Genomic DNA, 13,406 nt, shown 5'->3' with positions numbered 1-13,406 from the left:
AACCATTGAACAAGCCAAGAGGTATGGATTCTAAAGATGCAGATAGTCATTTTAAATGAGCCACATATTGAGTTAAATCACCTGCCGAACTGATAATTTTGGCACACATCTTTGTGGTATGACAATATCCCTCCTAACAGGTTTACCCGTGTCAGCTTTACGCTCAGGTTCTTCACCACACTGCCCATACTCATTTCCACCTGCACCAAAAGAAAAGTTGACATCCTTATAGAAACATAAATAAACATTTCCACTATTATGTTCAATTTTGGATAAATTTCTATAACCTAACAAAATCAAGTCCCAAAATCTCCACAAAGGAACAAAGATTTAACTTTGACACCCAGATATTCTTTATATTTAATCATAATTTCCTTTTTTGCATTTTTCCTCAATAAGACAAATGAAAAAAGGTTCATAGAACAAAGTAAACATACCCCAAGCATAAGCTTGGCCTTGATCATCAACAGCCAAGCAATGCCATCCACCAATTGCCGCCTGAAATTAAGATACCCCTATTAAACTTAGCATCCAACTTTGTCTTTATTTAAAATTTTAAACACAAATAAGGCCCCAAAAAATAAGAATACCTGTACAATTTTCACATTAGCAAGCGCCTTCACTTGACTAGGAATATTCTCAGTTTTCGTTTCCGGTGGGTGCCCCAGTGTCCCTCTTTGATTCCAACCCCAAGTAAATAACTAAATACACAAATAAACAATCGAAAATCAATAAAAACCCATAAATAAATAGAACCCACGAAAACAGTTATTGCTTTTATCACTCAAACCCCTAAAAATGTACTCAAGAATTAAACAAAGTACAATAGGAAAAAAAAAAAGCACAGTTAACTGAGTAAAAACTTTAGGAGAAACCTTGCCGTCTGCACAAATTGCAAGAGAGTTGCGGCTACCGGCGACGACGGAGCTAACCTCATTTGACAAAAGAGATGTAATGGTGCAAACCCGTTCTCTCTCTTCATTGTTTCCTAGTCCTAACTGCCCATCTTCACCAGAACCCCTGAACAAGAAAACTACACAGTTAAAAACAAATTGATTTTACAGAATAGCCTGTGTGTGTGTGTGTGTGTGCGCGCGCGCGCGCGGGGGGGGGGGGGGGGGGGTAGCGCGCGCGCCGAGGTGGGGGTTGGGTTGATGGGTGACAGGTGGGTAAGGAAGAAGGAGACCATGATATAACTGCGGTTTTCGAAGCCATTGTTGCAGCCAGTATACTGCTAGTGCTGAGTATTTTGCTCCCTTGAGGAGAAATATATATTTATGTATAATTGATGCTGCGAAAGGGAATTTTTTCCGTTTTGATGGTGGATCAAAAGAGTGCGTATCCGATTCGAAATTGCACCAGAAAATTAATATATATTTTGTGAAATAGGTAAATTTCAGCACTTTCGATTTTTATCCATTTTTTTATTGCACTCATATTTTCAACCTTAGTGTGCCACCTTGTTCACGACTAACTAAAATGGTCGGGATGAATTGAAATAAGACGAGAACTTTGAATTAAACATTCCAAATGTCGAAAAAGACTACGTTATTTAGATTTCTAAATGATGTAAAATAAAACTTTGCTAGTCTTCGAGTAGCGAGTATTAAACTAGCAGCCTGCATAAGTAACAAATCTCGGCATATTCATATGCTTGAATGCATCGTTAATCCAAAGTGTAAGATTCCTTTTTATTGAAATGGTAAAATAAGTAACTCATCTCATATTACTTTTCATATGTTTTATTACTCCATTAACAAATATTTGTGAAATTTCAATTGTTTGGGTTATTGCACTTAACGTATTGTATGGCTATTTGGTTTATTTTGAAAAAGAAAAAATAAAGGTCAAAAAAAAAAAGATCAAGTGTATGATTTCAATTAGATATCACGAGTCATCTAACTCTCAAATAAACATCTTTAAAAGGTGCCTTGTGACATGATTTTTACACTTACGAAATGTTGGAAAGTCGGAGAACATGATGAAAATTTTCAGTTTATTTACAACATAGAAATTATGGTCAATTAGTAGGCACGGCAATGGAGTTCAATTCAAGACACCGCAGTGAGTGAAACCGTTGAACTGTAACAAGGTGAAAATCCTTGATTTTCACGCCAATCCGATCCTAAAGTGACGGGTTTCTCCAGTTAATCGGGGACGGGTATGAAGTCCCTTTCCCCAAGTTGGGTATGAAGCAAGGAGGGGGAACATGATCCCGTCCCGATTAATATAATTACCCTTTCTTTTATTCCACTACTTTTTAATTGCACTAAAAATTATATTGACTTAGTCCCCATTTTTTCTCACTCTTATCCTTGTTCTTCCATTAATTAATAGATTCAGACCCTGATTATGGATCCGATCCTAATATTTTGTTAACGTACAAATATTTCAAATATCCACTTCCACCCAAACTCGTGTCATCCCTCAAAATAATTTATTGGAAGAAAGATTTGAGTGGACTCGAGATCGCTATCTGAACGACTCTATAAAAATACTAACAGATCAAATTTCAAAATAAAGTAGTATCTGTAGTTGCGGCATGCTTTCATTTTCTTATTATAAAATCTATCTTAACATTCTCATTTCTTTCAAATTCATCATATGAATATTATATTATCAACTGAAGCATCGATCGATGCATACAGATTAGGTCTAATAATTGGCTTTTAGAGTGTCAAATGAAAAAACATAGTACCACTTTCCAATTTCATGGAAAATTCAGGGACGGCATAGCCGAGAAGTAGGAGATTTAACAAGCAATAATGAGAATGCCTGAGGACCAAAGGCACAACAACACAGCATTAGATTCCATAAAGTCCCTCACCTGACAGAAAAATATATCAACCACCATATTCTCTTAGAGTTTGTAGAACGGGTTTTCACAATACCGAATCCAGCAAGTCTATTATGATAGGAATTCTACGCTGAAATACAACATGAAGAGCGCAATGCTAAGCTACAAATTCATCACTGCCGACCCTCGCCGGAGTCAAGTTTTGAAGATTCCTTGATCTCGTCCCCGCCATCATCCTGCGATCAAAACAATATAAAGAATTAATATATATATATATACACACACACACACACGTGCCATGGCAAGTTACACACGTGGACCTGAATTTAGGGTCTGTTTGGGATAGCTTTTGCTGCTACATTTTTTAAAAGAGCCTTTCAAGGAAGCCAGATTGCTCAAGCTTCCTAAAAAAGCTCTCCTAAATGACAGTACATGTACAAAATTATCCAAACACGTCCAGAAGTAGCTTCATAGACTCAAAAGCAACTTTTTGCTTTTCAGAGCCATGCCAAACAGGACCTCATGTTTGGGCAGGGTTAAAAACATTGGAACAAAATAAATCTCCCGAGAGAGATGTACAGACAAAACTATTCTGGCAAAAGAGCCCTGGTCTTTCAATAAGAACTGTATTTTTCTGGCTAATTTATTGAAGAACTCAACCCAATGACATGTCTAAAACCTGAAAGTTAGATAAGATGCAATTACAGCTTCGTGTTAAAATGCTCTAGCTTATGCCTAAACTGATAATCAGGAATTCACGTTAAAGTTGAAAAAGAAGTATGAGAATCATGGGGTTCCAGTATGGGGGGAGAGAGATACCGCTGCATCAGAAGTCCAAAGTGTTAAATTGTCTCGGAGAAGTTGCATGATCAATGTGCTGTCCTTGTATGATTCCTCGCCCAATGTATCTAGCTCGGAGATGGCTTCATCAAAAGCCTGAAAAAAGAGCACAAGCATACATATACACAGTTAAACCGGCTGGTAATGCATACCAGAACTATAAGAAGGAATTGGCAGAAATGAAGAATGGATAACTATATCACCAAAATAATTAGAAGTTCAAGGATAAAAGGAAGGAAGGAAATAAGAGGGGTGAAACCAATCAACACAATCAGATATATATGTCAACACTCTATTTTCATGCCAAATGTTATTAGAGTTGTAAGAATGAACGCGACAGACTCTCAAATGGTCTCCTTTTAACAAGGATGTAGAATCTCAAAATAGTCTTATCTTTGCCTGCAGGTTTTCACACCTCAGAATTGACAGTGTTTTGATTGTCAACTACCACCTCTTGGCAGTCAGAAATTCCAATTTTGATTTCATGCATACTCATATGTCATAACAAAGCTCATTCATGATGCTTCTAAATAACAGCCTCTTTTCCCTCTTCAAAAGTTTTGTTCACTTTATCTCCCCTGCTCCAACTTGATAACAAGTTCTGTAGGTTAGTTCCAAGGCCTTTTTCCTGCCATTACCTTTCTGAAACTATAGATTGATGATGAAATGCAATACAAGACTTGCAAATTTGATCAGTAACGTACCTCTGAAGTCCTCAAAATTCAGATAGCCCAATGGGATATGTTACCCCAAAAACTTATGATGAAGCTTACTTGAGTTTAGAGCTTATATCAATAAATATTTAGAAGATAAAGCATAAAATCCTGAACTAAGCCTATAAGTTTTAATCAGCCTTTTCATTAGCTAAATCAACTTTCAATAACAATTTTACACAGATCATATGTTAACTTTTTCCTCAAGCTGCCATGAACTAGATCTAATCACATCATTTGGTGCTGCTTCTTTTCACTTAACTCGATCAGCATAATATTTGAATTCACCTATCCATGGCACTATTATATACTCCCTCCCCATCCGATAAAAATAGACTTATTTTCATCTTCCCTCATATTAAGAAAATATAATTAATGTAGTTGAAAATATAAATTTTACTTACATTTTTCTTAAAATATCCCTACATTAAGGATCAGTTTAAATATAAGTAGTTCATATTTGTTAATAACAAAACAAATTAAATAGTGAAAAATTAGAAAATTGAGAGATTAACCATAGCCCTTGTTTGAGCCCCATTTTGAAGGAAAAAATGAATTTTTGAATAATGTATTGATGGGAAATGTGTGGTTAAAAACTAAGGAAAAATTTTAGATTTACGTGTAATATTATTTTATTAAAGAATGTGTGGTTGAAATGATGTCAAAATACTGTAAAAAAATACATTTTTCTAAATAATGGGACTCAAACAAGCTGATATTTTCAACAACGAAAGTGGCCTATGATTTGTGACAAACAAAAAAGGAAAGCAAGCATAAATTCATGGAACAGAGGTAGTGTTAAGAGTTTTCAAAAGTACAAGAGGTGTACTCATTGATCCGGGCATTATGTAAGCCATTCAAAGAAGCCTGAAAGCTTACAATTTGAGTGCCTTTGTTCAGTGCTTACAAATGAAAATACTGAGGCACACACCGCAAGGCACCGGCTTCATGCTTATGCCCCTTGGCCATGGTTTAAAAAAACCCAATTGAGGAATTGAGAACACCTTAGAGAGGTGAGCAAAAAACCACCCAGAGGAGCAATTTGTGAGACTGTTTTTGGAGGCATACGTCTCAGTAGTGTGAGGCATGCAGTACTCAAATCTATAAACTTAATAAATTTGCTTTAGTGTGGGCTCACATAACATAAAAAATTTTGTAATAACCTACTGCGCACTCAAACTTTTTAAATTGTGTTTTTCGTAGAAACACTTTGGAAATATGCACCAACTAAAATAATAGTTTTTTTATTACTTTATTGAAGTTTTTTGTTTGCATACTTTTAACTGTTCTATATGAACTTTGAAGATTGTATTAAGATTTTTTTATGAGCTTATTTTAAATTTTAATAATTTTGACATTTTTTTAGTTTATGGTGAGGCGTACTATTGGAAAAATGCCTTAATACCCGAATTATGCCTTTTAAACATTGCCAGAGATATTTGTTCCTTACTCTTGCACTTTCTTTTGTTTCTTTTACCTACCTCAGCTTGTTCAGCTGGTTTGTTTCATAGCTGAGAAATTTTTAGGGGTTTCGTAGCTTATTTTAAGTGCAACTTAACAACTAGAGATTGGCAAAGCCGTTACACCCTAGCCCCAACTGCTAAAACTAAAGTGAGATCCCTTTCAAAGGGACATCTCAACTTTTTGGCAGCACACAACTGGTGACAGAAGACCTAGGATTAGTAACTTCACTCTCCTCTTTCTTTAAAATCTTTCACTTCTTTTCTTTTTTTTTTCCGCGTTTGTTCTTCTTTCTTTGTTTCTCTTTTCCATTATAGCCAAAGCAAGAAAAATTCTTTCAAATAGTTGGTCAGGTGCTCCATTTTTCTTAGACTGTCGTTTTCAGTTGTGAATTAGCGGTCTTGTTATGTGATTACTGATTACTATGTTAATTAATCGTGAGGAAATTGGACCAAATATCCACTCCTTCGTTAATCCATTTTATGTTTATAGTTGTAGATTGAGCTTATAGTTTCATTGAAATGTTTTATTATGTAAATTTAGATGATTTTCAGTTTACTATGAAATAATTTTATCTACTATAGTTTTTTGAATTACTTAATGGGCTCATGTTGAGGTATACCCTTCAAAGAACCATGAGCCGTATTCTTTCGACCCAAGGAGGCAAAATGCTGTAACTAATTTATGCCTTCCTAAATATTGAAAGGTTTTAAAAAAATAATGCCTCATAGTCAGGAATGAAGATGAAGATACCAATCGGATATAAATTGTAGCTCATGGCACTCAAAAAGATAAAAGAAGTGGTTGGCTAATAAAACAACTCAAGTTGTATGAACATTCTTGAACTACCTGCTTGGCAAGGTTGCAAGCGCGATCAGATGAGTTAAGGATTTCATAATAGAAAACAGAGAAGTTAAGTGCAAGTCCGAGCCTGATCGGGTGTGTGGGACCCAATTCAGCTAATGCAATATCCTGCAAAAGGCCAAAAAGATTAGAAAACTCATCGTGAATGAATGAATCTTTGAGCAAATAAAACCACAGGATCAAAATTGACAACTCACTTGAGCAGACTTATAAGCTGACAAAGTACTCTCGGCAGCTTCCGTCCTCTCAGCTCCAGTCTTAAACTCAGCCATGTACCTATGGTAATCACCCTTCATCTTCAAATAAAACACCTTGGACTCTGCTGAGGAGGCTGAGGGAATGAGATGGGAATCTAGGAGGCTCAAAATCCCATTACTGATCTTGCTGAGTTCAGCCTCAATCTTCGCCCTGTATTCCTTAATAACCTTGACATGATCCTCATTCCCACGGCTTTCTTCCTTCTGCTCAATGGATGAGATGATTCTCCAGGAAGCCCTCCTAGCACCAATCACATTCTTGTAGGCCACAGAAAGGAGATTTCGTTCCTCCAGAGTCAGCTCCTCAGTATCAGAACTCTCTGCAACCGTCTCCATAAATTCAACCATCTCCTCATACCGCTCAGCCTGTTCGGCTAGCTTGGCCATGTACACATTTTCCTCGCGCGACATGTTCTTTTTGCGCTAAATATATTGAAATTTGCACAAATTGAAAATAATCCAACATGACCAGCAAAATAATTAGTGATATGTGCTTCTGTGATGGGATGCATATAGATTTCATATAGTCAAAAACTGAATCAATTATGAAAATACTGACTAAAACCAGCAGCTTAATATTCAACTAACCAAACAATATCAAACTTACGCTCAAAAGGATTATAGCTGGATTAACGATCTTCATTCTTCAGTGTTAACATAAAAAATAAAAAATAATAATAATAAATAGAAATCTGGTGCTTGGAAGCAATGGATGTCATTTGTATATGGGTTTGAGGGATAAAAATGTAACATGCTTCCACCAAATGCGGAGTCCAGTTAGTCGCATCTTCACTTAAAGAAGTAAAGCGCCAATTTTACACACAGAAAAACAGCAGCATATGTGGAGAAGCGACATGTGGACTTGGTTACAAGTGATTTTAAAATCTGTTTAAAAGAAGATTTGAAGTAGTTGGGTTACTTAAAAAGGATCTATTCTTCAGGTGTGAGTAAGAAAGCTAACTGAGGGAAAATAGTGTTAATTTCAACAGTGTACTCAGGGCTTTCAAATCTTTCTTCTCGTGAAACCCATTACCCATCGAGAGGTTTTTTCTACAATTTCTTTCTAGAGTTAGCCTTGAAGAATACCATTTTTAATCTGTAAAGAAATCCCATTACAGTGGCGAACCATGTTAAAACTTTCGTGCTTGGGCTTGATTATTTTCTTCAAGTTCTGGATGAGTTATCCAACAACAACAAGAAACATTTTCAGTATGACCACTTAAAAAAGCTCGCTTAAGATAAAAAATTTATCACACCAATTTCAAACGGATTAAGCCTCGTCATCCTTTAAAAATTTAAATTAGTTGCTACAGTATCATTATCCACGAAAAAATATTCTATGAATAAACCAATAAAATTTCCTCACTTTATAACCACTAATTCTCAAAAAAAAACAAAAAAAAAACAAAACTATTAAATAATTCATTATTCCCAAATAAATTCTATCAATTATCAAACAGCCTAACTTAAATAAATTGTACCAAATATTAATAAATTGCCAGATTCACACTCTTTATGGTTTCTAATTCTTTACTTCATCTACGCAAAACTTCAGCAGGCAGAATTTGCGAATCAGGAAAACATATTGAATGAATTTCAGATCCACGAAGAAAGCTAAAACTCAAAGATCTAACTATACCTAAAAATAATATGGCAAAAAAAATAGATTAAACTGAAAGTAAAATTTACCAGTTGACTAGTCTTGTTGATTGAGAAATGCTTTCTTCTCCTAATTGTTTATGACGGGCCGGGGGAGGGTTTATATAATGCGCGTCAGGAAATAGGATAGGCTAGCCAACTGGGAGGCGACAGGTGGCCTTCCTTGACGGAGTTTACCATAAGGCTACGTATGTGTACACATAAGCATCCACAAGTCAAAACCCGACTAGGCGTTGCAGCTTGGCTAAAAGGTCACGAAGTTATTTGCGGGGCATCGTTCCGCCTCAATTATTTTATGTTCCATTATTTTTTTTTTATTTTCAATCATAAAATCTTTTATAAAATAATATTACACGTAAATTAAAAAAAATTTCTTTTTTTTCAATCACTCATTTTTTTCAAAAAAATATTATTCTACATATTTTTATTTTAGCAAAATGGAGACCAAACGAGAGCTAATTGTCCTTTAATTTATTTGGCAAAGCTTAAGAAAATTCTGATAAGTTCATTTATAATCAAATAAACTTTTTTTTTTTTATCCAATTGATTATTTTGATTTCTTTCTTAATAGCAAGTAATCATATAGACGAGAAGAAATTACAAAATGAATGACAAAAAGGTCGGCCACTATATTCTGACATCCGCTATGAATTAAGACTCATGCTAACCCTATTGGCTGCCCCTATTTGATAGTTTTTTTAAAAAACAAAACTGTCCAACGAGTACATGACACATGTCCTTGGATTCAAACCCTATAGGCTGCCCTTGTTAGGTAGATTTTTTTTCCAAAAAAAAAAACTGTCCAACCAGTACATGACACGTGTCCTACAATTCAACCCGTGCCTCAGTTCATATAGCATTGCTCAAGAGTTGATACTAGGGATACAAGTGGCGCCGGAATGAACCTGTTATTTATTCAAGGCCCAATAAATGAGTGCCACGTGTCCCCCATAATGCAGTCTAACAATGCTTCTGCAACGGGATTGTGTCAAATAGAAGGTTGGGCTAAATTAAAATCAAGTTTCTTAACATTCTTGCGACAAGTAGGTGAAGACAGCCTAGGAGAACAAAGAGTTCCCAAGTAAAACAGAGGTTAAACAGCAACGCCACTACACACTACGTAAAAAACTGAAGTGGTTGATAAACATCAAGTGCAGTTCAGCGGAGATAAATTTTCTGGCACAATGCCTAATAAATATATCTTTACACTGAATCTTTGGGCAAATAAATTTAACACCGACAACCCTTCACCCAATCATCACCAGGGAGGAAAACATTCATCGAGCGCAAGTAAAAACGAGAGTTTTGAGTTAATTTGGCTTCCGCATGTTACGCCCAGCACGGATAACTTCATCCACTAATAGCAGCTGCGAAGCAATTACAGGGCTGCAAAAGAAAAGACAGATTTCTTCAGGGGGAAACGTTAAGAAAGAGAAGTAAACGACTACTAAAACATCTCTCCAGAACAGATAATTTTTTTTTTTCTCTCTTTTTCATTCTAAGATAATTATTGATATCTTCGAGATTTCACTTTTCATACCCACCCCCACCCCACCTTTTTTTTTTCTCTCTTGCCCTCCCTTCTTCCCCAAGGAAAAGGAGAAGTTGAGTGCATGTTTGGCAAAGCTCATAATTGCATATAAGCTGGCCAAACTCTATTTTTATCCACAACTACCCTACAACCCACATCTTTTACCTACTTTTTAACCACACAATCCTTGAGACACACTGCTTAAAAGACTTAAAAGCTTAGCCAAGCAAGCACTTCATTCATGTGGATAAGTGCAAAACCTAAAAGGAAAATTTCGACATACCCGGAGTTAATGATTTGACGCTTTACAGAGTAATTGTCAAAGATCCCTTCCATTTTGGGGTCAATAGGTTCTCCGGTGTGTTGGCTAAGTCCTACTACATTTCCCTTGTTGTGTTCTCCCTGGAAAGAATAAACAAGTTTTACAAAACAATGGCATAATAATTTTATCCTTTGATACTTCACGAAAATAGGAACTCCAATGCAATAAATAGCATACCGTAAGCGCAATAATCACATCTTGTGTGTCCAGGCCAGAGTTTTCAGCAAGTGTCTTTGGAACCACGAGGAGAGCATCAGCAAAAGCTTCCACACCCAGTTGAGCACGCTAGGACATCAGAAAATCTATCAGGATTCTATGATAAAAGCTCAAACTAGGAAACATGAGACCAAAATAATTCCATGCTAAAAAATATTTACACAAAGCTCCCCCAGCCACTCAGCTTATGGTTGGGAGATTGACAAATGCCTGACGCAGTTCTACAGACGCAGGAAGAAGCTTGCCCAGCCATTCAGCTTATGGTTGGGAGATTGACAGATGCCTATGGTGATATAGCCACTCGACAGGGTCGAGTTTTCTCTCCCACCCCGGGAGAATTGATGAGGACATCCAATTTTAATTAATTTTAGCAATTTTAATTATTTTAGTTGGAATTTAGGTTATTTTAATTTTATGGACTTTTGTATTGGGCTTAGCCCTAGGTTTGCATTATTTTCCAGTATTTAAACATATCTTACATTGTTATTTGGGATGATGAATTGATTAAGAATTATAAAATTGGCTTGGCCGTTTTTTCTCTCCTCCTCCCCGCTTCTGCCTTCTTCTTCCCTTCTCCTCCTCCTTCCCTTCTTGTTATTTATTGGTTTATTAATCTCCCTACATCAAAGTTTATTTGTCTTCATTTATTATAAAGTCATATTCTTATGTAGCAGATAATATACCTCAATGAGCTATGCATTGTGTCTAACATAGACATTACAGGAATTCAAACACAAATAAAAGGGAACCCTCCCGTATTTTACAGTCATTAAGGTGGATCATAGCTAAAGAAAACCTAATCAAACAATGTCAGCAAATTTGAGATACAGAATACTTTCTTAGCTTAGATTACTAGTATAAAATAACAAGATTTAATATAAATTGCACAAGCCTCAAAAAGGCAATACCATACCAGTACAACAGCTTCATCTTCAATGGTATTTTTGACTGCCCTTAGTCCATCACGAACTGCATCCTTGATCTGAGCAATTGTATGCTCATTAGGTCCTACAAAAACAGCATGTTGCATTAGATTGTTGAATGGTAGTAATAGAACTAATAGTTGTAATAGCATCACTAATCATCAAACCAAGCATTCCAGACAACAATTGTGGTTCTTTCATTGCCACAACCACCAAGACTTGAACGAGAAGAAGAGCAACTAGAAGTACCTTTGATTAGGATTGTACAAGAGTGTGGATTTTTCACATTTTCCACAAATGTATACTTTTCTTCTCCGAGGACATGTTCATAGACCACTCCAGCCCAACCAAGGCAGTCAGGGTTTAGGTCATCAACCGAATTGACAGCCTCTCCTCCACAAGCCAACACCAATCTTTCCATATTTCTCCTCTTTGCTCTCCGCAAGGCAATTATCTAAAGAGCATTCAATTAGAAAATCAAAATCAAAACTCGAGAGTAGAATATAAACACTTCTTTTCACAGAGGCCAAAAAAATGCTTAAATTTGAAGCTATAGCCTTATCAAATATTACAAAATCATAAAATCAGTAAAAAGATTTCCTCTTGTAAAAATCATCTAACCAACCAATATGGCTCAGATGTTGGATTCTCCAACTCGAGAAGAGGAGCTATAATTTGCTAATACTCAAAGGCTGCCTCTTCTTTGGTTTGAAGTAACATGGTCAGAAAGATCATTACTTTACTTCTAAATAAATTTTGTTTTAATAGCCCAACCAAATTTCCATTTGAGGTGATAAATATTCATTATCTTTTGGGGTGGGAACAAGTCTCTGGGCAGTTAACTGACAGATCAGTTCCTTTGTGAGTGCTTATAAGCAAAAATTCATAATCCAAGAATCATAACTCAAAGTCATAAAACAATAATCTTTTGAAACTTTATTACAGTATAATATTGTCAATACAAGAATCATAATTAGCACAAAGTTCAGAGGAATTATACATCCATGATGGGAGAAACTGCCCGATAGGCAAAGAGAGCCTAATGCAGAATACTAAAAGTACAGATGACTTACTCCTTCTCGAGCAAGAAGGTCCAGAGATGGAGGATCGATTCCTTTTTGATTGATAACAACAAAGCTGTTGTCATTACCGCTGCAGACCTGAAGATATCACAAGTATAAGCCATGACCAGAGACAACATACAATAAGCACTCACAGCAATATAGAATGTTCAATTGTGATGTTGCATTTGATAACCTTGTTCTTGAGATCAATGATTTTCTGCACTCTTTCATCAACAGAACGTCTTTCAGCTGCAATCATTGCTTCTCTTTGCTCAGCATTCGTGTAAAAAAATCCTGCATTTATTTCACTGGGAAAATAATGTCAATACTTCACCCGTGAATAATAAGTGAACTGAGACACACTATCTGATAGATGTACAACTAATCACCTCTTTTCGTATTCCAGCGATACATTACAAGTCAAGATATAACAATTCTCTGCTCGACGTTTCATATCTGGATGTCTTGAACCATGGTCAAGAACAAGACCCTCGACCTAGGCACAACAGTGACACAATGAGCATTTGTTACGGCAGTCGGCAGAATAAAGACACGTGCTTGTGTCCATCACAAGTGATAATGACAAGCAAAAAGGGTGTCACCACATGCATGTTACACAGCAGGTAAGTAGCATGTGAAGGCCACACCTCCTTCAAATGTCATATGCACAAATAAATTTGTCTCTGCTACATGATGCACAACAATTTTATTTTTATTTTTATTTTTTTTGGGGGGGGGGGGGGGGGGGGGGGGGGGGGA

The 13,406-nt window shown here is 36.2% G+C and overlaps 3 protein-coding genes and 1 long non-coding RNA gene across 4 annotated transcripts in view; all 4 read right to left on the bottom strand.

The window, feature by feature from the left end:
• Nucleotides 1-1,365, bottom strand: part of LOC111382758 (ultraviolet-B receptor UVR8-like) — a 9,053-nt gene extending 7,688 nt beyond the window's left edge. Inside the window, exons 1-5 of the mRNA XM_023006796.1 lie at nucleotides 1,187-1,365; nucleotides 876-1,020; nucleotides 591-701; nucleotides 438-498; nucleotides 77-200 (exon numbers count right to left, since the gene is read on the bottom strand). Of these exons, the coding sequence (XP_022862564.1) occupies nucleotides 77-200; nucleotides 438-498; nucleotides 591-701; nucleotides 876-1,020; nucleotides 1,187-1,215 (470 nt within the window). The 5' untranslated portion in view covers nucleotides 1,216-1,365. The remainder of the gene's footprint in view (nucleotides 1-76; nucleotides 201-437; nucleotides 499-590; nucleotides 702-875; nucleotides 1,021-1,186) is intronic.
• A 1,284-nt stretch (nucleotides 1,366-2,649) lies between these two features.
• On the bottom strand, nucleotides 2,650-8,779 carry LOC111382810 (14-3-3 protein 4-like). The gene is made up of 5 exons (XM_023006849.1): nucleotides 8,622-8,779; nucleotides 6,873-7,355; nucleotides 6,661-6,783; nucleotides 3,617-3,733; nucleotides 2,650-3,033 (listed from the first exon to the last, which is right to left on the bottom strand). The coding sequence occupies exons 2-5, from the start codon at nucleotides 7,341-7,343 to the stop codon at nucleotides 2,971-2,973; spliced, it is 774 nt and encodes a 257-aa protein (XP_022862617.1). The 5' UTR covers nucleotides 7,344-7,355; nucleotides 8,622-8,779; the 3' UTR covers nucleotides 2,650-2,970.
• An 803-nt stretch (nucleotides 8,780-9,582) lies between these two features.
• Nucleotides 9,583-10,750, bottom strand: LOC111382788. Its single transcript, XR_002700605.1, has 3 exons — nucleotides 10,622-10,750; nucleotides 10,406-10,524; nucleotides 9,583-9,977 (listed from the first exon to the last, which is right to left on the bottom strand). It is a non-coding gene; the product is annotated as an uncharacterized LOC111382788 (long non-coding RNA).
• Nucleotides 10,751-11,489: 739 nt separating this feature from the next.
• LOC111382787 (T-complex protein 1 subunit zeta 1-like) overlaps nucleotides 11,490-13,406 on the bottom strand; it is a 5,199-nt gene continuing 3,282 nt past the window's right edge. Inside the window, exons 7-11 of the mRNA XM_023006824.1 lie at nucleotides 13,037-13,143; nucleotides 12,841-12,955; nucleotides 12,657-12,743; nucleotides 11,833-12,037; nucleotides 11,490-11,668 (exon numbers count right to left, since the gene is read on the bottom strand). Coding sequence (XP_022862592.1) covers nucleotides 11,505-11,668; nucleotides 11,833-12,037; nucleotides 12,657-12,743; nucleotides 12,841-12,955; nucleotides 13,037-13,143 — 678 coding nt within the window. The 3' untranslated portion in view covers nucleotides 11,490-11,504. The remainder of the gene's footprint in view (nucleotides 11,669-11,832; nucleotides 12,038-12,656; nucleotides 12,744-12,840; nucleotides 12,956-13,036; nucleotides 13,144-13,406) is intronic.

Source organism: Olea europaea, unplaced genomic scaffold, assembly GCF_002742605.1.
Source record: "Olea europaea var. sylvestris unplaced genomic scaffold, O_europaea_v1 scaffold256, whole genome shotgun sequence".
NCBI lineage: Eukaryota > Viridiplantae > Streptophyta > Magnoliopsida > Lamiales > Oleaceae > Olea > Olea europaea.
Note: the sequence above shows the minus strand (reverse complement) of the source record. Positions and strands in the feature narration are given on the sequence as shown.